The sequence below is a fragment of the Rattus rattus genome, chromosome 13, assembly GCF_011064425.1.
Source record: "Rattus rattus isolate New Zealand chromosome 13, Rrattus_CSIRO_v1, whole genome shotgun sequence".
Taxonomy (NCBI): Eukaryota; Metazoa; Chordata; class Mammalia; order Rodentia; family Muridae; genus Rattus; species Rattus rattus.
The window spans coordinates 41834479-41860900 of NC_046166.1; the positions used below are offsets into that span (position 1 = coordinate 41834479).

General features: G+C 42.8%; 1 protein-coding gene across 2 annotated transcripts in view; it reads left to right on the top strand.

The window, feature by feature from the left end:
* The window catches only part of Snx25 (sorting nexin 25), a 104048-nt gene that overhangs the window by 74293 nt on the left and 3333 nt on the right, over positions 1–26422 (top strand). Inside the window, exons 8-16 of one of the 2 annotated variants that reach the window (XM_032919458.1) lie at positions 4107–4238; positions 6726–7001; positions 8413–8574; positions 13587–13718; positions 15724–15864; positions 17757–17870; positions 18923–19087; positions 21438–21555; positions 24420–24486. In XM_032919458.1, coding sequence (XP_032775349.1) covers positions 4107–4238; positions 6726–7001; positions 8413–8574; positions 13587–13718; positions 15724–15864; positions 17757–17870; positions 18923–19087; positions 21438–21555; positions 24420–24486 — 1307 coding nt within the window. The remainder of the gene's footprint in view (positions 1–4106; positions 4239–6725; positions 7002–8412; positions 8575–13586; positions 13719–15723; positions 15865–17756; positions 17871–18922; positions 19088–21437; positions 21556–24419; positions 24487–26422) is intronic. The other variant, XM_032919459.1, reaches the window with a different exon arrangement.

A 26422-nucleotide genomic window follows, 5' to 3' on the forward strand; every position in this document is an offset into this window, starting at 1 on the left:
TACATCTACACAATGGAATATTACTCAGCTATCAAAAACAATGACTTTATGAAATTCATAGGCAAATGGATGGAACTGGAAAATATCATCCTGAGTGATGTAACCCAATCACAGAAAAACACACATGGTATGCACTCGTTGTTAAGTGGATATTAGCCCAAATGCTGGAATTACCCTAAATGCACAGAATACATGAAACTCAAGAAGGATGACCAAAATGTGAATGTTTCACTCCTTCTTTAAAAAGGGAACAAGAATACCCTTGGCAGGGAATAGGGAGGCAAAGGTTAGAACAGAGACTGAAGGAACACCCATTCAGATCCTGGCCCACATGTGGCCCATACATATACAGCCACCCAATTAGACAAGATGGATGAAGCAAAGAAGTGCAGGCCGACAGGAACTGGATGTGTAGATCTCTCCTGAGAGACACAGCCAGAATACAGCAAATACATAGGCAAATGCCAGCAGCAAACCACTGAACTGAGAACGGGACCCCCGTTGAAAGAATCAGAGAAAGGACTGAAAGAGCTTGAAGGTGCTCGAGATCCATATGAACAACAATGCCAACCAAGCAGAGCTTCCAGGGACCAAGCCACTACCCAAAGACTACATGGACTGACCCTGGGCTAAACTTAGCCTGGGTAAGAGCACCAGTGGAAGGGAAAGCCCTTGGTCCTTCCAAGACTGAACCCCCAGTGAACGTGATTGTTGGCAGGAGGGCGGTAATGGGGGGAAGATGGGGAAGGGAACACCTATAGAGAAGAGGAGGGAGAGGGGTTAGGGGGATGTTAGCCCGGAAACCAGGAAGGGGAATAACAATTGAAATGTAAATAAGAAAAACTCAAGTTAATAAAGATTAAAAAAAATAAATCATAAAGAGAATTGATAACTGTTCAGTGCATTGAGAACACAGTGTTAATATCTGTGAAACCGCTAAGGTAACTCCTAGGACAAATACACACCATAATGTCTGCTGCATTCGAAAGTGGTGTAAGGGCCCAGCCACTTCAATCATATGACTTAAAAGAACTAGAGTGACGGAAGGAGAGACAATGGAAATTCTACAAGAGTGAGAGATAGAATGCCTCACATGCTGCATGTGAAAGAAAGTATCTCAGAAAAATACTGATGTAGACAAAATATGGGGCACAGAGGGAAAGCGAGAGAGCCTTAAGCAAAGGGCAGTAGGAGCTGGGGAAGGGCCCAGCCACACACACAGAAATGAGAACCCAGGTTCACATCCCTGGTGCCCACACACATGAAAAGCTGGGCGAGCAGTAACATCTTCCAGTAATCACATCACTGGGGGAGCCCAGGCAGACTACAGTCTGGGCAGCTAAGTTTAGCCATAGCTGAGTGCCAGGTTCAGAAACAGACCCTATCTGAAAAAAAATGTGACACTGACCAAGGAGGACACCCATCATCCATCTCTGGTCTGCACAGTACACTGCACACATGCACACAAACACGTGTGCGTGTGCACACATATACACACACAGAAGAAGGACAACAGTAGACACCTAAGTGTAGATGACAGCATCTCAAAGGAGAGTCTCCTGAATACAGCATACATCACTTTCAATGAAGTAGATTAGTTAATTTAAAATTAAAAAAACTAATAAAAATGAACAAGAAAAAAATCTGAATAGCCTTAGATGTGTTAAAGAAAATAAATTCAGAATTTAAAATCCTTTCCCAAAGAAAATTCTAGGTCTAGATTATTTCACTGGTGCATTCTATGAAACCTTTAAAGAGGTAAGTGTGTGTGTGTGTGTGTGTGTGTGTGTGCGCGCGCGCCTGTGCGTTGCCTGTGCACACACGTGCCCTCCACGAAGCACTTACTCTTCCACTGTGCACCAGCACCTACCCCACTTGACACCAGCTCTAACGGACTCCTAGCACATTCCTACGCTTACCTAGAACGCCACCTCTGAAGTTTAGTTTCACACACTAGTATCTTTTTTATACACCAATATCTATTTTCTTAAAAACTCATGATTCAGTCTTCTGCTCAGTTTTGTTTCTTGCTGTGATTTGTGATGGCTGTTGTGAATCTGCATGAAGGAGGGACAGCCTCCTTAGTCTGCAGATCCAAAGCAGCCGAAGCCTAGTGATTGAGTAGAAGCTCACTGGATTGAAAGTTTTTATTGCCACGTGAAAACAAAGAAATCTTCATCTTGTTCTGATCAAGGACCCGACCCCATTCCTCTGCCCCCCTCTAGCACACACAAAGGATAACCAATGGAAAGATCGAAGAGTTCAGAAAAGATAAAGGGGGAAGGGAAAATTAAAATACACGAGCTTACACCTCAGTGCCAACAGTGCCTGATGTTCCCTCAAGCTCGCACATCAGATCATTTCATCCGAGGATAAACCAAAATGAACACTACTGAATGTACTCTAGGACTCTATGAATATATAGACAGTGGTTCTGTGCTTCCTTCTCTTGTTGGAATAGCTGTTGTCTTGTCTTCTACAGCCCAAGTTGACATGAATTCCTTTCTTGGAGAATGTAGAGTTGAGATTTTTACCTCACTGCTCCTCTGGTAGGCTTTATGCGTGGTAAAAACAGGTGTTAGTATATCCAAGAATTACTGAAGTTCAAATAATCTACAATATTTTGCTGACTAGCCTCTTTTGTGGGAAACTGGTTCTGATACCGAAGTAGATGTAAAAAGGAAACTTTGTTGAAGACTCAGAGTAATACAAAACTGGCATTTTTGAAGTTTTCATTTTGAATATTCAGTAAATAATTTTCTTTCATTAGTTTCCAGAAATCATTTTAATAATATATGTCCTCCTTTCTGCCTTTATGCCTACATTCCAGACAAAACAAGGGCTGGTGGAAGAAAAGTTTAGTATGTATTGACTTTTCGCATGTGATTTTAGAAATATATTAATGGTGGCATTTTACAATATTTACAAATTGCCATCATGTTAATTTTTAAGAATTTCAAAATGAAAGTTCTACTTGTGTTTTCATTCCACCTATTAAGCATTATGTGGATTATTGATTTAGACTTAATGGGTCTAAATGGGAATGGGTGTTAAATGCCTTCTAAGTTAATCTGTGGCATTTCTCCTAATTGACGCATCAGTCATGATGAGGGAGGGTCATTTGCTTCCTCTTATTACAGCAGTCCCTGTTCCTGGTTGCCCCTCGATGGCTCAGATAGGCAGTGTCTTCTTTTTCAGTGAGTTTACAAAATAATTAACAAAAATGGAAGAACTGACTTGGCAAAGCACATAGTGGAATTTTAGGAGCAAATTAAAATTCAATAAAACAATAATTCACATAAGATTCATCAGTGACTGTGGTACTATAAACAAAAAAATCAGGATATAAATCTATTTATGTTTTTCCTCAGCTATGTAAGATATGATAGGAAGCACAAATGACAAACCATTAAGACTGTAGGCCTTTAGTCTTTTACGCATTTCTCTTCATTGTTTATGAATGGTAGCTATTGCTTTTAACATGATAGATCATTGCATTAGGACAAGGACTGCTATCTTTGTCCTGATATCAAGTAGATGTCAGATAAGTCTTTGTTGACTGACTGAAAGTTTAATATAAAATTAGTGATTTTTGAGTATCTGCATTTCGAATATTCAGTAATCTACAATTAAAGTCATGATATGATAGATATTTCCTCTTCTGAGGTGTATTACATTGCATTGTCTGTGACCTGAAAATTCACTTTCTCCTGAATGTAGACGTTAATCCAAGGAAGTCAAAAGCAGACTGGTATGTGAAACTTTATCTTTAGAAAACCTTCTGGCCTAGGGTTTCTATCGCTCTGAAGAGGCCCCAGGACCATGACAACTCTTATAAGGGCATATTTGATTGGGGCTGGCTTGCTGTTCAGAGGTTCTGTCCATTATTGTCACGGAAGTGTGCAGGCAGACATGGTGCTGCAGAGATAGCTAAGAGCTGCACATCCAGGTTGGCGGGCAGCAGGAAGACAGCAGTAGCTTGAGCATTTGAGACCTCAGTGACACACTCATTCCAACAAGGCTACCCCTTCTAATAGTGCCACTCGCTATAAGCCTGTGGGTCCATTTTCACCACACTACCTCACATTCTTATGTTCTGTTAATAGATTCTTCAGTTTGAAGATATTATGACCAATCCTTTCTACCGAGAGCGCTTTGGAACATACATGGAACGGATCGACAAGCGGGCTTTGGTTGGCTTTTGGGAGTCTGTGGAACACCTGAAGAATGCTAACAAGGTAGTGCACTTACGCCTTAAGGAATATTTATATTAGCTAATGAAAGCTTGCATGCTAGGCAGAATATCGCCTTCTCCATGATGCTTTAGGGTAAGTATACACTAAAGGAGCATTGTACATCAGGATATTGTACCATACCTGAGCCCATTATAGGAAATATGATTGTATTGTATTTTATAGAAGATGCTTTTGACTGAATAGTCAAGGAGAAATATTTACAAGTGCACCAAGAGACTAGCTTTTATCGTTTTATTATATGTGAGTAGTACACTGTCTCTGTCTTCAGACACCAGAAGAGGGTATCAGATCTCATTACAGATGGTTGTGAGCCACCATGTGGTTGCTGGGAATTGAACTCAGGACCTCTGGAAGAGCAGTCGGTGCTCTTAACCGCTGAGCCATCTCTCCAACCCTAGCTTTTATTGTTTTAATGAACTACTAGAGTGTGCACCCATCCATGTTGCTCCTAAAAGACTGTGTTATCATTGTCACCTCAGCCTTGTCCCCCTGCTCTGTCATCTTGTGTATCTCACCACCGTGTGTAATCTTCATGCTTTTTATCCCTTCTGTTTGTGACAACACTTTTCACTGTCATTTTTTTCTTTCTATTTCATGTAAAATATGATTGAATAAAGGACCATGAATGTTTTTGGTTCCCAGTGCCTCTTAAAGCAAAGAACCCAGTAGGTTGTGCATTGCAGTTTAACGTCGCAGTCAATGCTGCAGAATTAAAGCCTGTCTGTACATGTTTGTATAGGTAAATATGTCTAACATGTATAACATGTTATATTCGCACATAGCATCTGAGTGATTCATTAACATAAGCGCAAAGAGCATTTAATTTCATTTGCATATGAATGTTGCTAGAGTAGAAAACCAAATGAAGTACCTGATCTAGCACTCTGTGCTCAGCAGCTAACTTCAGTCTCATGATATTTTAAAGTCCCAGGAGGACTTTCCCCTTCTGCTTTCCCAGGTACACATTGCCATTCGTTATCAACAAACCTCCAGCCTTGACTCCAGGTAACTTCTGGCTGCTCTAAGAATACTGTTAAGAGTAATCTAAAGAATCTTTCCAAGTTTCTGAGTATAATTTAAAAATAAAAGCATGATAGCTTCCTCCCAAGAACCAGTTTGATCTGACATCTGGGTAAAGGAGTTGTGGTCATTAAGTTGACATCTGTCTTTCTTTTTGCAACTTTCAGAGAGTTTGTCTAGTGTTCCTAGAGCAGCCGGGGAGCATGTGAGGACCGTGTGCATGGGAAGAGAGGGTTGTATTTCTACATTAGAGCACAATGACCTGCCCCGTGCACATCTCAGGTCTAGGCTGCCCCATGCGGATGGGGACAGTGGAGTTGCTCTGAAGCATTAACCCTGAAGAGTACCTGCTGTGTTATTTATTTATTTATTTAATGTGCACTGTCGTTTCGCCCACATGTATGCCTGTGTAAGGATGTCAGGTCTTTGAGTTACAGACAGTTGTTAGCAGCCACGTGGGAGCTGGAAATTGAGCCCTGGTCCTCTGTAAGAGCAGCCAATTCTCTCAGCTGTTGAGCCTCTCTCCAGTCCTGCCCCCACCCAACTGTTTTCTTTATATGTGACTATTCTACTGACTTCTTTCCAGGTGAGAATTTCTTTTCATGTTGGTAAGGCAAGCACTTCCCATTCTTAGATCAGATAAAAGTCAGTAAGCCTTTTAAAGTCACACCTCTGTGAAGTTGAGGGATCTGTTGCATAAGAAGAGTTAGTCTTATTCTTAACTTACTTTCCTGTTAGGATCCAAATATTGCTGCAGGAAGATCCCAGACTCAAATAGTATGCAAAAGTAAAGAACATTTATTCTGCAGAAATTACTAGCATGTAGGAGCAATGACCAGAGGGACTTGTAGGCCCATTTTTATGCAGGGCTGGGGGAATTTTCCAGGAGGGTTAGGTAACCTCTAATATGATTGGCAGGGGCAAAGCAGTGACATTAGTACAATTTTGATTGGTTGCTAAGTTGGTTTCATTACAATTGCTGAGACCTTTAAGAATTTTGGAAACCTGCTTAGTTCTGGCCTTATCTCCTCCAGCTAGGCATCCCACGAGCTGACTCTGTTCTAGACTTACCCTCCCTGAGTCACAGCCATCACTGATCAACCAACCGCTCATTGTCAGTGGTTTCCTCTGAGGAGCCCAGATTTGCTTCCTGGGGAATTGAACATTTCTATTTCCAAGGTTTTGGACCTCTCATTTGTAACACTTTGCAGGTATTAACTCTCAATTTGTATTTGTCCATTTTAAAGAAGTGGTAGCTTTATTTCCAGGTCTGCTGTTTCCTCTGGACCCTGAGCATGAATGCAGAAGGCTGCACATGAGTCTACAGTTCCAGTGTACATCTAGACACTGTCCTTCTACCCTTAACTTGCAGAAAATGTAGTGTAAAATCATTTCTCTCAGAGACTATATGCCTTACCTTTCCCTCTTGTCATCTTCCTGTATTTCCAGAATGAAATTCCACAATTAGTGAGTGAAATGTATCAGAATTTTTTTGTGGAAAGCAAGGAAATTCCCGTGGAAAAGTCACTTTACAAAGAAATCCAGCAGTGCCTCGTGGGAAACAAGGGTATCGAGGTGTTCAGCAAAATCCAAGGAGATGTGTACGATGTACTGAGGGATAGGTATTACCCCTCCTTCCTTGTCAGCGACCTGTATGAGAAGCTCATACATGAGGAGGAGGAAGAGACACCTGACTCTCAGCTTGCCTCGGGGAAGGATGAACTGGTGAGTTACAGTTTCCCTTCACAACCATTCTTCTGCCTCAGTTACTGTGCTTGTGTAATGACCAGATACCTGACAAAAGTTAAGGAAAGAAAGGTTTGAAATGATTAAAATGTAGGGAAAATGTCTCTGTGTGGTAGAATTTGTTTAGTTGCTATGAGCAGAAGGAAGAGAGTCACCCCCAGCACGTACAGGAGCAGCAGCAGCAACAGAGGACCCCTGCAAGTCACCCACCGGGCCACACACAGTGCAGCTAGAACTATAACTGACAGTAGCATCCTCTCTTGTGTGGCTTTGCTTCTCATGAAAGACCAAATGCTTAAGTGAGGACATGTGATAGTTACATGTCTTAAGTTACATGCAATAGTTACATGCAATAAGGAAGATCATCCTGAAAGAAAACCAGCTTGTTTTTCTGGCATTAACCATACTTTCATTTTTTTTTCCTTGACCAATTTAATTTGCTGTTTGCTGCAATTAATTGAAAATCATAAAAACCAGTGTCGGGGAAAGTTAAGGAGAAAAGATCAGAAGAGAAGTTCCAAGTTGGTCCTTGCCGTATCCACGCATGGATAAGTAATCTGTATACTGATAGCCAAGGCTTTCCCCAATTACGTTGCAAATGCTAATTACCTGTAAAATGTCTGCTAGTTTGCATAATTCATTTTCAGAAGCAGCACTGAGCAAAGTGACACTGAAATCCTTCTAGTAAGTCAGATTTGAACATTTTCTAATTAATTTTTTTATCATGTTTCTACTTCCATCCCCCATCTCCTTCCAGATTCTTCCAACCTCTCCATATACCACTGTAAAGGTCTTGTTGTCTCTCTACACTGCTGCTCCCCAAGACACAACAGAAAGGCTACACACACACACACACACACACATACACACACACACAGAGAGATCTCTAAACAAACAGGCAAAAGACCAATAACAGAAAAATATGCATAAAACAAAGCAAAATGAAGTTAAAAGTCCACAAAAATACCATGAGTTTTTAAATTTAGACATTTAAAATAAATTTAAAAATATTTATTTTAAAGTACTCTATAGTACTGTTGGAAGGCTGGGGAGGGTGATCTCTGTTTTGATGGGGAGAGGAAGGGGTAACACTTTTGATGCTTCCCTCAGCCCATAGTTCCCTTGGTCAGCCATTTGCGAATTGATCCATGGGGTTCCCCTCCCCTGTTTGGCTGTTAGATGTTTTTCTTTTCTTGCATCTCATCGCCTGTTATGTTGGTTCCGAATCATTTGACTCTTGTTTTTGCTGGGGAAGGATAACAGCCTTCCGAAGGTCCTTCTGCAGTGTTCTTCCCTTCCCAGGAATCTGGGATCTGGGGACTGTTATATAGTGGGTGACTAGTGACTTTCTGTCCCTCTAAGATACATTGATCTCCTGTCTCTCTTCCAGGGTTCAGGAGGTGAGGCTGGTGAGGAGGTTGTAGAAGGCACCAGTGGGGTCAGTGATCCAGCCAGCTTTGCTGTAATCAAACTTCGAGAGCTAAGTGAGAAACTTGAATATAAAAGGCAAGCTCTAAGTTCTATTCAAAATGCACCAAAACCTGATAAGAAGGTAACTGTCTTGCTCTCAAGGTTGTCTCTGAAAGTGTCTTTGATAAATAGTAGTTTTCAGTTTGTGCCGAGAAGTGTCAGCTTCCTTAAGAATTGTAAGCAGGAGCAAGTTCCATTGTTAGTTTGTTGCTTCTACAACTTAGAGAACATCACAAAATAATGAAAACAAATGTTTTGCCAAAAGCCAGCAGGATTGACAGTTTGAAACCATTAGCAATTCTGCAACTCCTGTTTTGTTGGTTCCAAATAATTAGATTCTTCTCTTTGCTAGGGAAGGAAAAGGAACTTAACTGTTTTTCTGCAGTGTTTAGGGACTGGAGAGCTGGTTTGGCAGTGAGTAGCATTTGCTGCAATTCCTTGGACCCATAGGGTAGCTCCCAACTATCTACAACTCTAGTTCCAAGGGATTGTGACACTCTCACCTGGTGCCTTTACTGTAGGCACCAGGCATGCACACACACACACACACACACACACACACACACACACACACACACACACACACACAGTGCACAGTTGCACATGCAGGCTGTCATACATATTATATAAAATAAATATGCATTTAAAGAATTAGCTTCCAAAGATAATATAAACAAGTTGGGGGCTGGCAAGATGACCCGAGGGCGAGCATACTTGCTGCTGTTGCAGAGGATCCGGGTTTGGTTCCCAGAAGCCTCGTGGCAGCCATTGCCCCAGGTACAGAAGATTCGATGCCTCTCTGACCCCTGTGGGCACTGCACACATGTTTGCAGGCAAAGCACCCATATACATCAAAATAAATATCTGTTTTTAAACAAATGTAGGCAGTGGGGCTAGAGAGGCCTTGTGGAGTAAAGTACTTGCCAACAAGTGTGAGAGCCACGCTTGGGTTCCCAGCACCCATGTAAAAGCCTGGCATGACACGAGCTGTCTGCAGGAGGCAGGAGCTGTGCTGATGTGACCCTTGGGCAGATCCTGGGTGCCTGCTGGCCGGGAACTCTGCTCAGAAGAGAGACCTACTCCCAAAATGAGGTGGAGAGTGACCGAGGAAGGCGCAGGTGTTGACCTGTGACCTCCATGTGTGTAGTTACACATGCACACATTTGTACACCACACACACACTTTTTTCTTTAAAGAGCATCTCACAAATTGGTATTGTCTTATGCTTTGTTTTTATGTGTTTTTGGAGTTCAACAATATTTTTAATGCATAAGCGTGGTTTGTTCTACACAGCTCTCCTCTTTGCTGAATGTTCGAGGAAAGCAACTTTGAGTAAAACAATTTGAATGAATCACATTGGGATTTCTTCTTTGGTGGACTTTAATAATTTGCTCATGAATACTGAAATTATTTTATAGTAGGAGAATGTTTCTGAAACAATATTGTAAAACAAAACAAGATAATATAAGAGGGGAAAAAGCTTGGAAGTTGCTTTGATTGCCCTTGATGGCACCAAAGAAAGGAAACAAATCGTAGGTTTCCAGAGTCATCATAAGAAATAGATTTATTTTCTTCCTCAACATGGAGCCATCTCCAGTGAGTGTGTGTGAGCATGAGAGCCCTGCAGTCTTCCCTGGCATCTCTGACATGATGAGTAGCACGAGCTGGCACAGTGGTCTGCATCTGGACCCGTGTCTCTTCTAGATTTGCCACATGTTAAATTAAAATGTCTCCAGGAAGCCGTATGAACGAGGACGTGGAGAGTATTCAGTGAGTTACTGTTTGGCCATCAGGTGGCTGAGAGACATCTTCAGCCTTTCTTGAGAGAATGTCTAATAACCATGAGCTAAACATTCTGAGCTGTAATTACATGAAGGGATTCTCTAGTGGTTGGAGGCTTCAGTGATGTGGTGGCTTAATTTGTACACCGGTCTCTGACCCTAAGGAGGACGGTCCATATTTCCTGATAATCACATTGTCCCTGGGCTGTGCAGGGAGCCCTCTTCTCCTCACAGTCATGTTCGGGGATGGGGGCTCCATGAGGAGCCTCATCAGCTTTAAGCCATTCATGTTAGGAAACATAAAATATGTAAGGCATGTCTAACACTGGGCATTATTTATTTACTTATATTGACGTTGAAAAGACTTTGGTAATCCAGTAACTCAGAGACACCTAGAAAACTCTTACCAGGATGTTTTGTTTTGTTTTTCTGGGTTAAATATGAATCAGCCTTTCCTGTGCATGTAACTGCAGTCTTCGCCTCACTTGGGGCTTGGCTTAACACTGTGCCTTTCAGATCTCTTTACCAACAATATCATTAACTATTGCATATAAAGTTAGCCCTTGTTTTACTGTATTTCTCTAGAGAAATTCTGATCTGAAGCAAACTGTAGGTTGTCATTGGGAGTAAACCATTAACTGGGAAGAGTTCTATAGTAAAGTCATGGTGTTCTGCTGATCACTGTGAAAAGCCAGCAAAACATCAAGCTGGCAAGATAGCTCAGTCAGTAAAGTGTTTGCTGCACAAGCATGAAGACCTAAGTTCAAATCCCCATCCCTGTGTAGAAAGCTAAGCATGATGGTGTACACCTGTAACACCTAGTACTAGGATTGCAGATAGACACATCCACAGAGCTCTCAGGTCAGCAGGCTGCCCAGAACAGAACGATGAGCTCCAGGCTCACTGAAAGCCCTTGCCCTGTTGCAAAAATATAAAAAAAATAAAAAAGTGAAGGTTGTTTTTTACACACACCCCCTTAGGTTCGGCACCACAGTACCCCAAAATATCTGCTGGATGTCTTAATTCTCAGTCAGCAAAGCCTCTCATCCACTCTGCTCCATCCCATATCACACTGCCGAAGGCCTCTCTCTAAGCCTGGCAGCAATCTCTCTACCTATCTAGTTCCCAAGGCAGGTTTCCATGCCAGAAACACACATCCCAAATCTGCACATGAAAGAACACACAACACAATAACCTTTGGACCAATTGGTAAGATATAATTGCCCACCTAAACATACGAAGCCCAATACACATCCATCCCCTAAGAACATTCATAACAACCTGTAAAGGTACAGCGTGGAATCTTAACATCACCCACCATATTGTCCTGCCACGGCTTCTCTCCCTCTCCTTCCTGTCTCTTCCTCCTTTCCGTTTTTCCCGCCCATCCTTCCTTCTCATCCAATGATAGAGCTCCTATCCTGTACCTGCTCCTCACCTGTATTTTACGAATTCAATGGGGAGAAGTTAATGGTGAAGTCACCTGAGTCCTGAGTAACTGACTAGGCCACGGTCCTTGGGGCAGTGGCATTAGCATCAAAATACAGATAACTCCAGGGCAAACCACAACATTGCCCTTAGTTGAAAAGACACCTGACATCAGCTTCTGGCCTTCATGTACGTACAGAGTCTCTGTAACAGTCTGCCCGAAATCCACAAAAATCGCTCATGTTACAGCTCTATGAAAATAAAACCATGGCCTATTGATGGTGACATCAAGGACAGAGGCAAAGAGATGGTGCTCCCCTGGATACAGTGCTCCCCATGGACACGGTACTCCCTCGGACACCACTCTCCCTTGGATATGGTGCTCCATAGCCTTTGCCACAGGAAAGGAAGCTGCTCTCTGTAAACGACAAGCTTACATAAGCCTGTGGCATGTCTTATGAAAGAGACGTGACATGCAAGGAAAGCAGACATAGCCTTTAAGATATAACCTGTGTGCTTTTCCTCCGTTCCTCCTTTTACCTTTGGCTGCTGTAGATACTGCTGCTGTGAACACTGCATACAGATACTGCCTCAGTCATGTCTGGTTCCTTCAGATACATACAACTGCAGGGTTCCTGCTGATGGTTTCTCCTTTTTTTGCAGCCACGACCACACTGTTCTCCAGGGCTTGTACCACTTTACAGCACAGAAGGGTTTCTGTCTCTACCCCTCATTTTTTCCTCTCTCCCCTTCTAGTGTTTGATAGTCCTCATCCCAGGAAGGGGACCATGTACTTTTGACTTGCCTTTCCTGATGGATTAGTGCCACCTGCCATGTTTTTATGGCTTAGTAGCTGCAGTTTATATATTCTGTTTGAAAACATGTGTATGCAAGTGTGTTCCCCACTCTTAAAGTAGGTTGTCCAGTGTCGAATTTCAAAAGTTCTCTTTATGTTCTGACCATTAAAGCATATAACGTATGTTGTAACATCGAGTATGTTATATGTAGTATTCCCTCCCATTCTGTTCTTGGCCTCTTCACTGTTTTGATAGAATTTAAAAAATAAAATAAAAAGAAGTACCTTTTTCTGTTCTTTTGTTGCCTGTGCCTTTGGTGTCCACAAAAAATTGCAGCTAAATCTAGCATTGTGCTACACTCCTATAACTTCTCTGGTTTTATTTTGTAAATTTTGTGCTTTTGTCTCTGGGCCATTCTCAGTCTTGGGGTCCACCACCATTCTCTTGCATGGGATATCCAGTGTTTTGTTGCCATTTGTTGGAAGGCTTTTATCCTCTCACATGACTGTGGTTGAGTTTTTATTTAGGGCTATCGACTCCACTGATTGGTCTTTATGCCTCACCATATGCCACTCCCACCAGCTTTAAGTACTGTAGTTTTGGAAGTTTGGAACTCAGGAAGTGTGAGTCTTCCAACTTTGTTCTTATTTTTCAAAATTCTTTGGTAGGGGACTTTCTTGAGATCCCATATGAACTTAGGGATGGAAATTTTTGCATTGAAATTATGATAGTGATTGCATTACATGCATGGAGTACACTGGGTGATGCTGCTGTCATAGCAACAATGTCAAGTCCTCCAGGTCATGAACTTAGGATCTCTTTGCAAATATTTGTCATGTTTAATCATTCTTTTATTGATGTTTTATAGCTTTACTAATAGAACTCTTTCATTTCCTTGGCTAACTCCTGAAAATTCTACTCTTCTCGGTGCTATTTTAAGCGAAGCTGTTCCTATTTTGGACCAGTCCTCATTAGAATTCCACAGAAGCACGGCTGTTTTGTGTGTTGGTTTTGCATGCTGCTACTGTGCTGACTTGCATAATCTCTGAACTGCTTTCATAACTCCCAGATTGTTTTTCTTATGGTAGATTATTTCCAAGCTGAAGGACGAAATACTTGTGATAGAGAAGGAGTGCACAGATCTTCAGCTGCACATGGCGAGAACAGATTGGTGGTGTGAGCACCTGGGCCTGTGGAAAGCCTCCATCACCAGCGCAGAGGTACCCTTGCCGTCCCCCCTGCAGAATTAGGACTGCACATCCGAAGCGCACCCGCTCTTCTAGTTACCTCGTCCATTCCCTTCATCCCTCTATGTGCACTCTGGTCTGCTCGCGCGTGAGTGGGGATCGTCCACCTCTTCATGGTGTAGATCTGATCTCAGTCAGTATTTCCATATTTCCATAAAGTATTTATGTGAAGTTAGAGATTATAAGAAGTGAGAACTGAAATCGTCTTTTATTGTTCTATTTTGTTCACATAGATCTCAGCTACAAGGTCTTTAATAATAAATATTTTTTTCTCTTGTTATTTGGTTCTTCAAGAGGTTTGAAGAATATGCTTTCTCCCCTCTCACACATTTATTTTTTTGGTGTGTGTTAACTGTATAAAGTAATAGATCTCATTTTGGTGTTTCCATACATACATGTAATGTGCTTTCATTATTTTTACCCCAACTAGCTTTCTTGTTCCATGCTCTACCCCTGTCACTTGACTATAAAGTAACTTCCCTTAGGAGGAAAGAATTCATAAACATTTACTGCATAGTTACTGCCGACATCCGTACTCCTCCCCTGAGTCAGGTTTGGAAACCTGGAAGAAACAAGTCATGTCCACCATGCTTTACACAAATGGCAAGGCTGTGCGTGAGCATGGCGGTGGAATGTTCTCATAGTTCTTTCATGTGGCTTATCTATGCTCCTCTCCACCATGTTTCAGCAGCTTGATGGCTAAATGAGAGAGAGAGGGAGAGGGAGAGGGAGGGGAGAGGGAGGGGGGGGAGGGGAGGGAGGGAGAGGAGAGGGAGAGAGAGAGAGAGAGAGAGAGAGAGAGAGAGAGCGCGAGAGAGAGCGCTTAAAACTCAAAATGTTGTTTACTCTAGATGAGGCAAACATGAAGCATGTTCTCCAAGTACCGCTCTGTAGCGCTAACAGTGCGAGGGCCCATCAGTGCCTGAGGGTATTGGTAAGCACCCCCATTAGCCTAGACTGTGAGGGTGGAGTGAGGCAGGCTGTGCTCAACCTCAGAGCTGCATCAGCATATTAAAATCTTCCAAATGCACACAGGGAGAGGGGAAGGCAGCCTCCCAGGAAGTACTTCCCTCACAAAGCAGTGGGCTCCAGTAACCAGTCCTTATTTCAGGAGGTGGTCATGGTACCTTGATGATCACTGTAAAGATTAGGGAAGTAGATACAGGGGTCACAAGGAAACCCTGTCTAAGTGTTGACATCATGCCAGATGACCCTGCCTTTGGACACTGCCTGGCCCTCTACCTAGGTGTGTGGAAAGGTGGCTGTTCTGACTGGGCCTCCACTTCCATAGTAGAATAGTATAGTAATCCTGCCTCACACGGTGTATGTCTGCCTACGAAACCTAGTGTCTCTTTGCTTTTCTCTTTTAGTCTTCTCTAATTTATGATATTAATTCAGGCTTATATTAGTGTAATTGCCCCCCCTCGCGCGCGTGTGTGTGTGTGTGTGTGTGTGTGCGTGTGTGTGTGTGTACATTGTGTAAAGTTGTCAGTAAAGAACCCCCATCACAGTAGCTGTTCTCTGCTCGTTGTGTCACCAGGCCAGTGTGTCTGCATTCTGAGAGGAAAACGAACCCAAGCTTTCATTTACTTCCAGGCTTATTCAAGTTATTGGCACGGTCCGGGGTCCTTTGTTGTAAGCCTGAGGTCTCGACTCTCATCTCTTGCTGGTTTCCTTCTAATCTTTCTGACTTCGTTTTCTGTCTTGTGACAGAAAAACTGTTTCTCATGGACTCTTCTGATTTAGACCTACTCAGATAATGTCCCTTATTTTAAGATCTACAGTGCCATATGGCATGATCTAATGGCCAGAGTAGGATCCATCTTACTTAGAATCTCAGGGTTCATTGAGCACATCCCATGTATGGCATAGCAGAGAGGAAAATTGCCAGTGTTGACAGGGTTGCTAAAAATTTGCTGAGGCATCTGCTTATCATGACTTAAGTTTCTGGGTTCTTTTGTTTTGTTTTTTACTCTAGGTGACAGAAGAGAATGGTGAGCAAATGCCTTGTTATTTTGTAAGGGTAAATCTACAAGAAGTTGGAGGAGTTGAAACTAAAAACTGGACCGTACCAAGAAGGCTCAGTGAGTTTCAGAATTTACATCGGAAACTTAGTGAGGTATGAATACTCGTGAACACAGACTCGTGAACACGGGGCTGTGGAATTTCTGAGCGTGAGGAGATTTAAGAGCACATGCCATTCATGGAGGAAATGGAGTGCTCTTCCTGCTTGTTCCTGATGCTGGTGCAAAAGCGTTTTCAGCCCGGCATTTGGAAATGACTCATAGACCAAGCAATCCAGTCCACAAGGGATGATGCTTTTCTGACTTTCATAATAAATTGCTATAGAACCCCAAAGATGTCACAGCCCAAGGGTCATCTAGGGCCGTAGATGTGAAGCTTCCTGCTGTAACCCTCTAACGGTTGTGTGTCAAAGCGCTAAGAGGGGAATGGACGCTGGGGTTAGCAGAGTAGAGTGGCTGAGTGCTCCTAGCCAGAGTGCTCAACCAGGATCCTAGATCCACCATTTCCTGCTTGGGAGGATTAAGGAAATAAATGCCGCATAGCAAGAAGAAGACTGTGGTACCCAGAAAACACTTTAGTGATTCTGAGAATTGTATTGTTTTTATTTACAAATATTATATATAGATGTAGATAATATAAATGTTCATCATGGTCAAAAAGTTTTGGAGGCCACCAATCTATGTATTCAGTTTATGTATTCGATAGTTGGGGGAAACTAATTCCAGTGTTCGATTGACTTTCAGGGCGTGTGCATAGTAGCCAAGTCAGGATTAGAGCCTAGTTTGTTCTTTGTACTTTTCCTCCGGCAATTCCACTTCCACGGAATACAGCTTCCTTCTACCACAATTTCAGCCTGAGTTTCAGGCCATTTTTCTCTTTCTCAGAGTGAACTAACACTGGAAAAGCCATGGTTACCTCTCAGGTTTCTCTTTTGCAAATGAAAGGTGTCTGCTTCCTTTAACGTTGTCTCAGGGTAGTTTCTAACAGTCTTACTCAGGCCTTCCGTCTGCTAACTTTTCAAGCACTCTTAAAGAGTGGCAGCCAAAGCCTGAGTGTCATGCATGCTACCGTGTTCCAGTTTGGCTGTGGTCACTCCTTGAGTATGGAAAATAAACCTTTGTCTCAGTAGGAAAAACTGAAGCTAAGTATCAGCTAAGCTTGTTAATAAAGACAAAAGAAAAGGAGTTTAACGTAAAATGTACTTGCAAAACAAATGTTCCCGAAACATCAAAAGCATCGTGTGAATGGAATCATATGAAATCTATGTGTGGCCACTGACTTGTCCCCCATTGTGACTGATAGCGGGAAGCAGCTTACCTGTCCCTTGCTGCTGCAAGTCCATGTCCAGTGTTAGCAGTGGAAGCAGCTTTCCAGGTCACTGCCCACTCAATCCTCCAGCACTCTGGAGAGCCCTGACAAGGATGAAGCAGCACACACTGTACATCTGCACCGTCTGACTGTTTGTAGGGCTCCACCACAGAGGGAAGCCTGCTGTTGTTATTTCATTACTACTAGAGTATTCAGTCTGAGCTCTGTCTTGGGAAGCAGTCACTAGAGCTACAACCTATGTGTTCTTTCCCCTTCCTTCCTCCCTCCCTCCCTCCCTCCCTCCTTCTCTTCCTCCCTTCCTTCCTTCCTTATCTCAAAGAAGTTAGAAACACATCTTACAGTAGAAAAGCGTGTGTTCTGAGCTTCCAGCCCTGCATAATGGGTTGTGCGCTGTGTGTGCCCGCCCAGTGCCCAGGACCGTCCTGTTCTGCCAGGCTGTTTGACCCTGATTACAGTGGGTACGTTTTAGCGGGGTGTGGCAATGCATAGCAGTAATCCCAGCATTAGGCACTCTGAGATAGGAAAATCACAAGTTCAAGGCATGGCAGGGTGGCACAGAGGAATAGACCTATTTGCTTTGTTCTGACTGTAATTATAAACTTTCTTAAGATTAAAATGTAGATTCAAAAGAATAACATTTAATCTTTCCCCCTACAGTGTGTCCCTTCTTTAAAAAAAGTCCAGTTGCCTTCTCTCAGTAAGCTGCCTTTCAAATCTATAGATCACAAGTTCCTGGAAAAGTCAAAAAATCAGTTAAATAAGTTTTTACAGGTAAGCAAATGGGAGTTTTGGGTGTAAGGGTGAGATATATTTGGAGTTAAACTGTCACTATCCTAGAGCTTGCTAGTGTGCTCTGCATTTTCCCACGGCACTCTCAGTTTATATTGTCAACCCCACACACCTCCCCTTCACCACACCTGCCCTAAAGATGACCCTCCCCCCATCATACTCATCAGCAGCTGATGGCTTTTTCTGGTTTCCTTACTTACAAGCCTTCCCTCTTATGACACTGGATAAAAAACACATATAGATATTACCGATCTGTATTATAGCCACATTAGCTCACACGCAAGCTTGATTTCTGACAGGGTGTGCTGGAGCACACATTTAATCCCAGCACTTGGGAGATGGAGGCAGGTGAGTTTCTATGAGTTCAAGTCCAGTCTGGTCTGTATTGTGAGTTCCTGGCAGCCAGGGCTGCATAGTGAGACCCTGTCTCAAACAAAACAAAACAACAACAACCAAAACCCTTGGTTATGCTCGTTCTTTCTCCTAGGCCAGACAACTATGTACAGACTGCAGGACTTCAGAGCTTAAGGACCAGTCCTAGCCGCTACATAGCTGTGTAAACTGCTGCTCTCTGGACTGGGCTGACGCTCTAGCAAGGACACTGTATCTGATTACCTCCTAGACAAAGCCTCCGTATCTGAACTTAGTCATTAAAGGTTCTTTTGTGGTATCTATGCATAATGTGCAGGTTTTAAGTTGGTGAATTATAGACGAGTGAATTAAAGTTTCCTTACAAAATCAGTAGCTTGAGATCTTTGAGTTGTGTGCAAGATAAGAATTTTCATGGCATCAAGCAACACTAAGCCCTGTCTGCATACTGTCTCCCACAGGCATTTATTTGCAATTAAGACCACTGACTAGCATAGTTTATTTCTGATAGAAAAGGCAGCCCTTTGCTTCCTTCTTGCTTTGTTTAGAAGTGTGGTGAAAGTGAGGCCATGACAGGGTCAGTGCTGTCTGGTTTGCCTTGTAGCTCTCAGTAGCCCAGGTAGTTTTCTGTGCAGGAGTAATTAATCCTCCTCCTTCCTCCACAGAACCTGCTTTCAGATGAAAGACTGTTTCAGAGTGAAGCACTTTATGCCTTTTTGAGCCCTTCTCCTGACTACCTCAAGGTCATTGATGTGCAGGGGAAAAAAACCTCCTTCTCATTATCTTCATTCTTGGAAAAACTTCCTCGTGACTTCTTCTCCCATCAGGAGGTGAGTAGTCCCGAGGGAGGCCACGTCAGTCTAGTTGAGCAGGTGACTTTCTGAAGCTCGTTTGAGAGAAGAGGTGCTTATTGTTTTCAGTGATCACGCTCACATTTTGGATGTAAAAGGATAAATGACAAGGTAAGTACCTGGACTGTGAACAGGAAGTGCTACCACAGCAGGGTCCTCAGGATGGGAGCACAATAAAGGCCATCAGGGAAGAGGTTGGGCTGGGACTTGGGACTGAGGGTCTGGGAGGAGGACGTGTCTGCGGGCAGGTGTCTGTCGTGTGCTTCTGGAAGACAAGACAAAGGTTATGGCCCGGTAGTGCTGAGGAACATGTAGAAGCAGGAAGAACCTGGCAGCAATGTATATGGTAAACAGTCACTGGAGAGACAGCACACATATTCAGTCTCATAGTCTGAAGCTCAGGCTTAAAGTACAAACCTCTAAAGCCCTTGTTTGGCTATCCAGTAAATTAGCAAAATCTGCTTCTTTATCAGGAGCGGTTTGTTGAGTTTGCACAGAAAGAGTGACCATGGACAAGAGTGTGGTACTTAATTGTATTCTGAATTGGGAAGAGAGATGCCCACATCTCTATTCAGTCTCAGTGTGAACCCCATCTTTGAGGCTCTTCTAACACCTCCTTCCTCCATGCCTGCTTTGGCCTGGCTAGCTTTTCTCCGTCACACTGTCATAGGCATGAACTTCTGATGTATAAATGATCTATAAATGACTTGGTCACTGTAAAACTGTTCTCTAAAGTAAGTGTAGTAGTTGCTTTTTGAAGTATTTAATGTTCCTGGACCAGTGAGAAGTTTTACAGGACTCCTTGTGCTTCCAAGAAACTCTCTTGGATGGCTCACCAGATAACAGTCAACATCCCATAATTAGTTTTGTGGCTAGTTTAACTACCTTGGTTTTCTTTTTAAAATTTGATTGAAGAATTCTCATTTGGTATATTTCGATCATATTCTTCTCCCTCCCCACTCCTTCCAGATCCTCCCCTCTGTCTTCCTCACCCAGCGTCACCCTTCCCAAAATAACAAACAAACCCCCAGTTCCCTGGATCTTGAAAGGGATTTGATGATGACATCCCATTAGAACTGAGTGCTCCAAACTCTCTCACTCTGCACCCTGTCCAGCCCTGGGTCTCTGTGTTAACTGCTCTCTACTACAAGAAGAAGCTTCTCTGATGGCACACAAATCTGTCATTAGGAGTCATTTTATTGCCATGGGTTTGTTTATTTTGTTTTTTGTTTTTAAGCTAAGTAATAGTAGTGGGTCTCCCCTAAGTCCATGATTTTTGGCTTCCTTAGCAGCATCAGGTATGAATTCCATCTCATGGAGTGGGCCTTAAATCCAATTTGATAGGGGGTTGGTTACTCTCGTACCAGTTGTACCACTGTTGCACTAATCTATCTTGCAGGCAGGTTACTGTTGTAGATCTCAGGCTTTGTAGATGAGTCATATTGATGATTATCTCTCTTGCCTGGTATCATGCAGAGTATCTTCCAATACAATAAACTTGAGTCAGTAGTGGTGAAGCTTCAAGTTAGGTACCAGCTCTGTGTTCAGGTCTATAAGTGTGGTCTTCACAGCAGGGCCTTACCATCAGGTTGTGGGGAACAACCAACAGCCTTGGTTCCAGCCTGTGATGTTCAGGGGTGTCTCTGGGGCCTCTCTGGCCAGTGACCCGACAAGATGCAGTCCGTTTTGGCTCTAACTACTTTCAGACTTGAGCGCGTTAAAGATACTAGAATAGCAATCTTCAGCTGTCTTTTCACTGCTCGGTCTTTGGGCATCACTTCACCCTGGCTTGTGAAAACTGCCATTGCTGTATATGTCAGTCTCCACAGACCACTGTCAGCCACCGAGTCTGGGCCTCATTGCACTCATGTGCCCCAGCCTGGTGCTGACCTAGAAGAAGGCTTGAATTGAAATATGCTGACATGTAGATCAGGAAATGAGACTAGCTACCGTGTATGGTAGATGCTTGAAGCAGAACTTTAAAAATACCTCAATTACTTTAAAATGCACATATTTTAAGAGCATTGAATTAAAAAACCATTTTGGTTAAAAGTCTTTCAAAATGCAAAAAACATCTCACCATCTTTGGAAAACTGTATTACATTTCCCTGATTATTTAAAGAGTTCCCCCTCCGTGCCCCACCCCCAGCCCCAGTTAGCTTATTTCAAGCTTTGAATCTGGCTGTGAAGTCAGGCTGTCCCCTGAGGGTGGACAGTGATAGAGTAAGGGTAGAGTGGAAGTGGGCGGCCTGGAGCCTGTACTTAAATTCAACTGTGTTATCCCGGGTATGTGATCTGCTGCCTGTGATGCTGCTTATCTGTCCCCCAGGAGGAGATAGAAGAGGACAGCGACCTGTCCGATTACGGGGACGATGTGGATGGGAAGAAGGACGCCTTGGCTGAACCGTGTTTCATGCTCATCGGGGAGATTTTTGAACTTCGAGGAAGTAAGTCTTTGATGGGCAGTGGGATTGATTTGTCGTTGTCTGCTCCGCGTGTGTTTGGTTCATTTGTATTCACATGTTCATTCATCCGAGAGGACTTTACAGACATCTTCAGGTGCTACACTTCATCCTTGGTGCTGAAGGTACAGTCTTAGGTCAGAGAACTTCTGTATTCCTGAAACTTGGGGTCCTGGTGTACTCGGCATTGTGTTTCTCTGATTTAGATAAAGAGAGAATGCTTTGAACTGTTTTCCTAGGATGCAGTATACTTTCATTGTCTCATCCCCAGAACTTATTCAAAAAATGATTTGCATAGCCTATGATTAAAGGTGCAGCTTTGATGCCAGGGTAGTGTTGTGGATATATATCATAGATCACAAATGTATATGGTCTATGATATATGAAGGTTGAGTGTAGACAAATTTCAGTAACTAAAGTTAGAGCTAAAATAAATGTTAAAAATGGAGGCTAGTTAAATTGCTTAAGAAATGACCATGATATAATAGCATTCAAATATTAAACTCTTTCAGATGAAAGTATTTTAGCCTTGCTGTAATTTAGGTTCTTTTAAGATAGTTGTTGATCTTTAACTTGATTCAGTATCATCAGAAAATAATAGTATTACACTCAGTCTTTTCTTCTTCAATGAAATCTTGCCGCAAATCTGTGAGTCTTTCCATGTCCCCCAGAGCTGTGGACAATGAGCGTGCAGCATCCTACCTGGTAGCATCTGTCCCAAACTCCAAGAGATGAAAACACTTCGTGACTGTGGTCCCTAGGAGGACTCTAGATGCTGGCATTTTAGCCTGCTCATCCTCGACTGAATGTCTGTTGAGAGCATGCTTGGTTTTGTCAGTGACATTTCCTGAGGAATAAATAGAACGGCTAGATAACGAGACGGCATGGCTGCATTGCCATCAGCAACCTCCACAGGCAGCGGCAGCTGCCTCCGGGCTTTGAACACATGCGATGTTAATAGGTGTCGGGTTATATGGGCAGGTGGGGCAGGGAGCTGAGGAAGGACAGGGCAGGTACTAGAATGAGGGGACAGTGATGGGAGGGATCTCAGTGATGGGGGGAAGCATGTGTGCTTCCTCCATGTGTTTGGTATACAGAAGGAGCTCGTAAGGCAGTTTTATTTTAAACTCCTCGGCTGTCAGACTTTCTTCCTAGGCATTTGTGATCAGACCTGCTGGCTATGAATTCTCTCTCCTGACCTAGAAAGGCCAAGCAAAGCTACCATCATGAACAGAAATGTTCATTCTGGCTTAAAGGCCAGCCTAAAATAACACATCTACATCCTTGGTGCTGTTCCAGACAATTGCATGCAGAAGTGCCAGGCGTCTCTGCAGCACAGCTCCGAATCCAAGGCTTGACTTTAGCTGGGGGTGTTAGTTTTTTAACTAGGCATTGAGATTCATTCAGAAGTTAGGGCTGTCCTTAGATACTTTGGTTTAGTATTGAGTCTATACTAGTTGTTGCTCTTGTGTAATGAAAGGGTCTTTGAAAATGTATTCCTTTTAATTTCCCCTACTAGATCCAGATGGCCTGAACTGTTGACTCCATTGTTACCAAGTCTGGTTTTTTTTTTCAAGTCTTCCTATGTTTGTAGCCAAACTTTCAAGGGCTAGAGATGGAAATAGGAATTTTAAAAATTAGTTTATATTAAAATTTATGAACATAAAAATATCATTTTCCTTTTTGGTTTACATTGATATTCTACAGCTATAAAATATCTGTTAATAATAAAAGTTATGATAGGAAGAATCCCTCATGCACAGAATATACTCTTAGTGACTGTCTTAATGAGGGTTTCATTGCTGTGAAGACACACCATGATCAGAGCAGGTCCTATAAAGGAAAACATTTCATTGGGGCTGGCTTACAGTTCAGAGGTTCAGTCCCTTATCATCATGGTGGGAAGTATGGTGGCACACAAGCAGGCATGGTGCTGGGGAAGGAGCGGAGAGGTCTACATCGTGGTCTGCAGGCAGCAGGAGACTGTGTGTCACTGTTTGAACATAGGAGACCTCTAAGCCCCCTCCACAGTGACACACTTCCTCTAGCAGGGCCACACCTCCTCCAACAAGGCCACACCTCCTCCAACAAGGCCACACCTCCTCCAACAAGGCCACACCTCCTAAAAGTGCTGCTCCCTATGGGCTAAGCGTTCAAATACATGAGTCTATGGGGCATACCTATCAAACCAGCACAGGGGCGAGGACTAGGAATACAGGCCCACTTTAGTCCCCTCCTCTCCACACGAGGGGCCTGAGGTTGAGCAAGGTGATGTTACAGGAAAAGAATTCACATATGCTTCAGGACCCTGGACCTAAACTCCTCCTTTCTTGCCCCGATTTAAACACACGAGATGTAAAAGTACAGTGTGCTGACCTAGAGTCTGCCGAGGGAGCAGCAGAGCGTCACTTCACTCACATTTGATAATGTCTGGCAACATTTGATACAGACATTTCTCACCAAGAGTCCTTTGTCAGGAAACTGGAAGCAGAGAGCTAAGCAGAAGTGTCCAATAGGAGCTGTGCTGTGTGCTGGCGGGGACTGGCACGCTGTCCGCAACCCAGGGCACAGGAAGTAAGGTGTTACCTCAGCTCCTCTGCAGGCAGAAGAAAAGAGGGGGAGAAACCTTAAATCTCACCTCTTCATTTGCCTACTGAAAAGTGAAACCTTGGTCAGAGTTTCCTGCTCAGACATGTGCTAACTCAGCCCCAGTCTCCAGAAAGCAGATCCTGTGATAGATGCTTAGATTCAGACTGAATTAAAGGACAAGCCTGTATGCCTTGTTGAGCTATGAAATTGTGGTGCTTGTGATGTCCTATGATAATGTTCTTTTCTGGCTTATATTTTAGTGTTTAAATGGGTGCGAAGAACATTGATTGCTCTCGTTCAGGTCACATTTGGAAGAACCATCAACAAGTGAGTTGTACAAAATTACTGTTACCCTTTGTCTGAACATTGCATTGCCTTATGGTACAACAGTCAATGGATTTAAGGAGACATATCCTTCCTTTGTATTTTGATTCTGTTACAATGCTGAGGCTGGTGAGAACGCAGCGTTCTGAATTTCTCTAGCAGAATGCATGGCGAACAGATGACAAAAATTTGAGCTAGTTCCAGCATTCATTTTTAGAGTGGAAGTAGCATTAAAATGTCATTCTTCATGTGTGGACATCCATGGTGGAGAGCTGTGTCTAGCACAAGTCTTAAGTAGAGTCTAAAATGCATCTTAGTATCCATTCATATAAAGTATTCACATAAGTAACCTCCTATAGGACGGTGTGAGTTGTCCATAAAGTGTTCCACATTTGGTGTTCCCCGGCCTTCATGAGAACTCCTTGTTAGCCGGTGTTGTTTGCTAAGAAGGCATTGGTGTTGCTCACAGCTGTGAGAGCATGCCTTCCACACTGTCAGGACGGAAGTGCTGTCCTGAGCCAGCTTCAGAGATTAGTGCTGCTCCCATCTCAGTAGGGAGGAGATAAGTGAAAAGACATCATGGCTTTCTGAGCTCACCCCTGTGCTGTTCTGTAATGCTAACCAGCTTCTTGTCCTGTGACCTAACCCTGTTCCTGTCATCTTTGTGCCTGGAATTTCCAGCTGCTATTGTCAGGTTCTTTTCAATAACTGTCCAAAATAAAATAAGTTCAGGAGATTAGTTTTAGATTTTCTGCAGAATACAAGTGTTAGTGAATGTCTAAACATTTTGAAAGTAAACCAGTTTGTATATAATAAAGTAAGTTTTGAGGTAAAAATATTGATTTTTCTAAGTAAATAATTTACTGTTCAACATTGGTGAGATAATAATGTAAGCTACTTGTATTATTGAAAGCTTATACAGTTCTTTCAGGAACTACTATAAAGAAAACTTATTTTTGTTGATTTATATGTATTCCTGGTGGTCACAATAAACATTTACTTTTATTTCTTTTAAAATAATTTTTTAAAGATTTATTTATTTTATATATGCCAGTACACTGTAGCTGTCTTCAGACACACTAGAATTGGGCATTGGATCCTGTTACAGATGGTTGTGAGCCACCATGTGGTTGCTGGGAATTGAACTCAGCACCTCTGGAAGAGCATCAGTGCTCTTAACCACTGAGCCATCTCTCCAGCACTCTGTTTTATTTCTAAAATTAAAAAAAAAAAAAAATTTCAAGTTGTCTGTCAGAGGCTTGCTTAGTTAATTTAGTGCCCTTGGATTGGAGGAAGAGCCATTTAATACATCTTTTATATCTTGGGGAAACTTCATTATTGCTGACAGGCTTTAGATAAAGAAATTCCCAGGTGCCTTCTCTCTCCTCATACTTGAGCTTGCTAATGTATTTCCTTGTCAGATTCAACAGACCATGTGCTCTCGCCATGATCCTCTACACACTGGCTCCTGCTCACAAAATGAGCAGCTGTGTCTGTGAGTGGAGAGCTCCTGCACGGAGCTTGGGAGTTTCTTATAGAAACTTTCGGGTTGTTCATGCCAGCGGGCTTGTTGTGTGAGGGAACTGTGGAGCCTCTGGTACGTGCTATGTTTGCCTTCCACAAAGGCCAGCACATCATAAAACTAAGTCATAATGCTTGTCAGCCTCTTGGCTTGAAGCTACCATGGTCTCACAGACTTGGTTTGCTTCAAAAGCTTTTGGATGAAAGAAGGAAAATACTTAGGCACTGATCTTTCCTAAGAGTTGCCTAGTGTTCAGTCACAAATTGAAATTTCTTCATGTAGTGCAAGTGGTTAACCCAGAGCAAACCTACAGAAACCGATGTATGTTACCACCAGCATAGAGAGCTTTAGTTTTCTCAGGAACACAGACAGGAGGTTGGCCATTACTTTTTAAGGTAGAAGTCCTTATAAATAGAT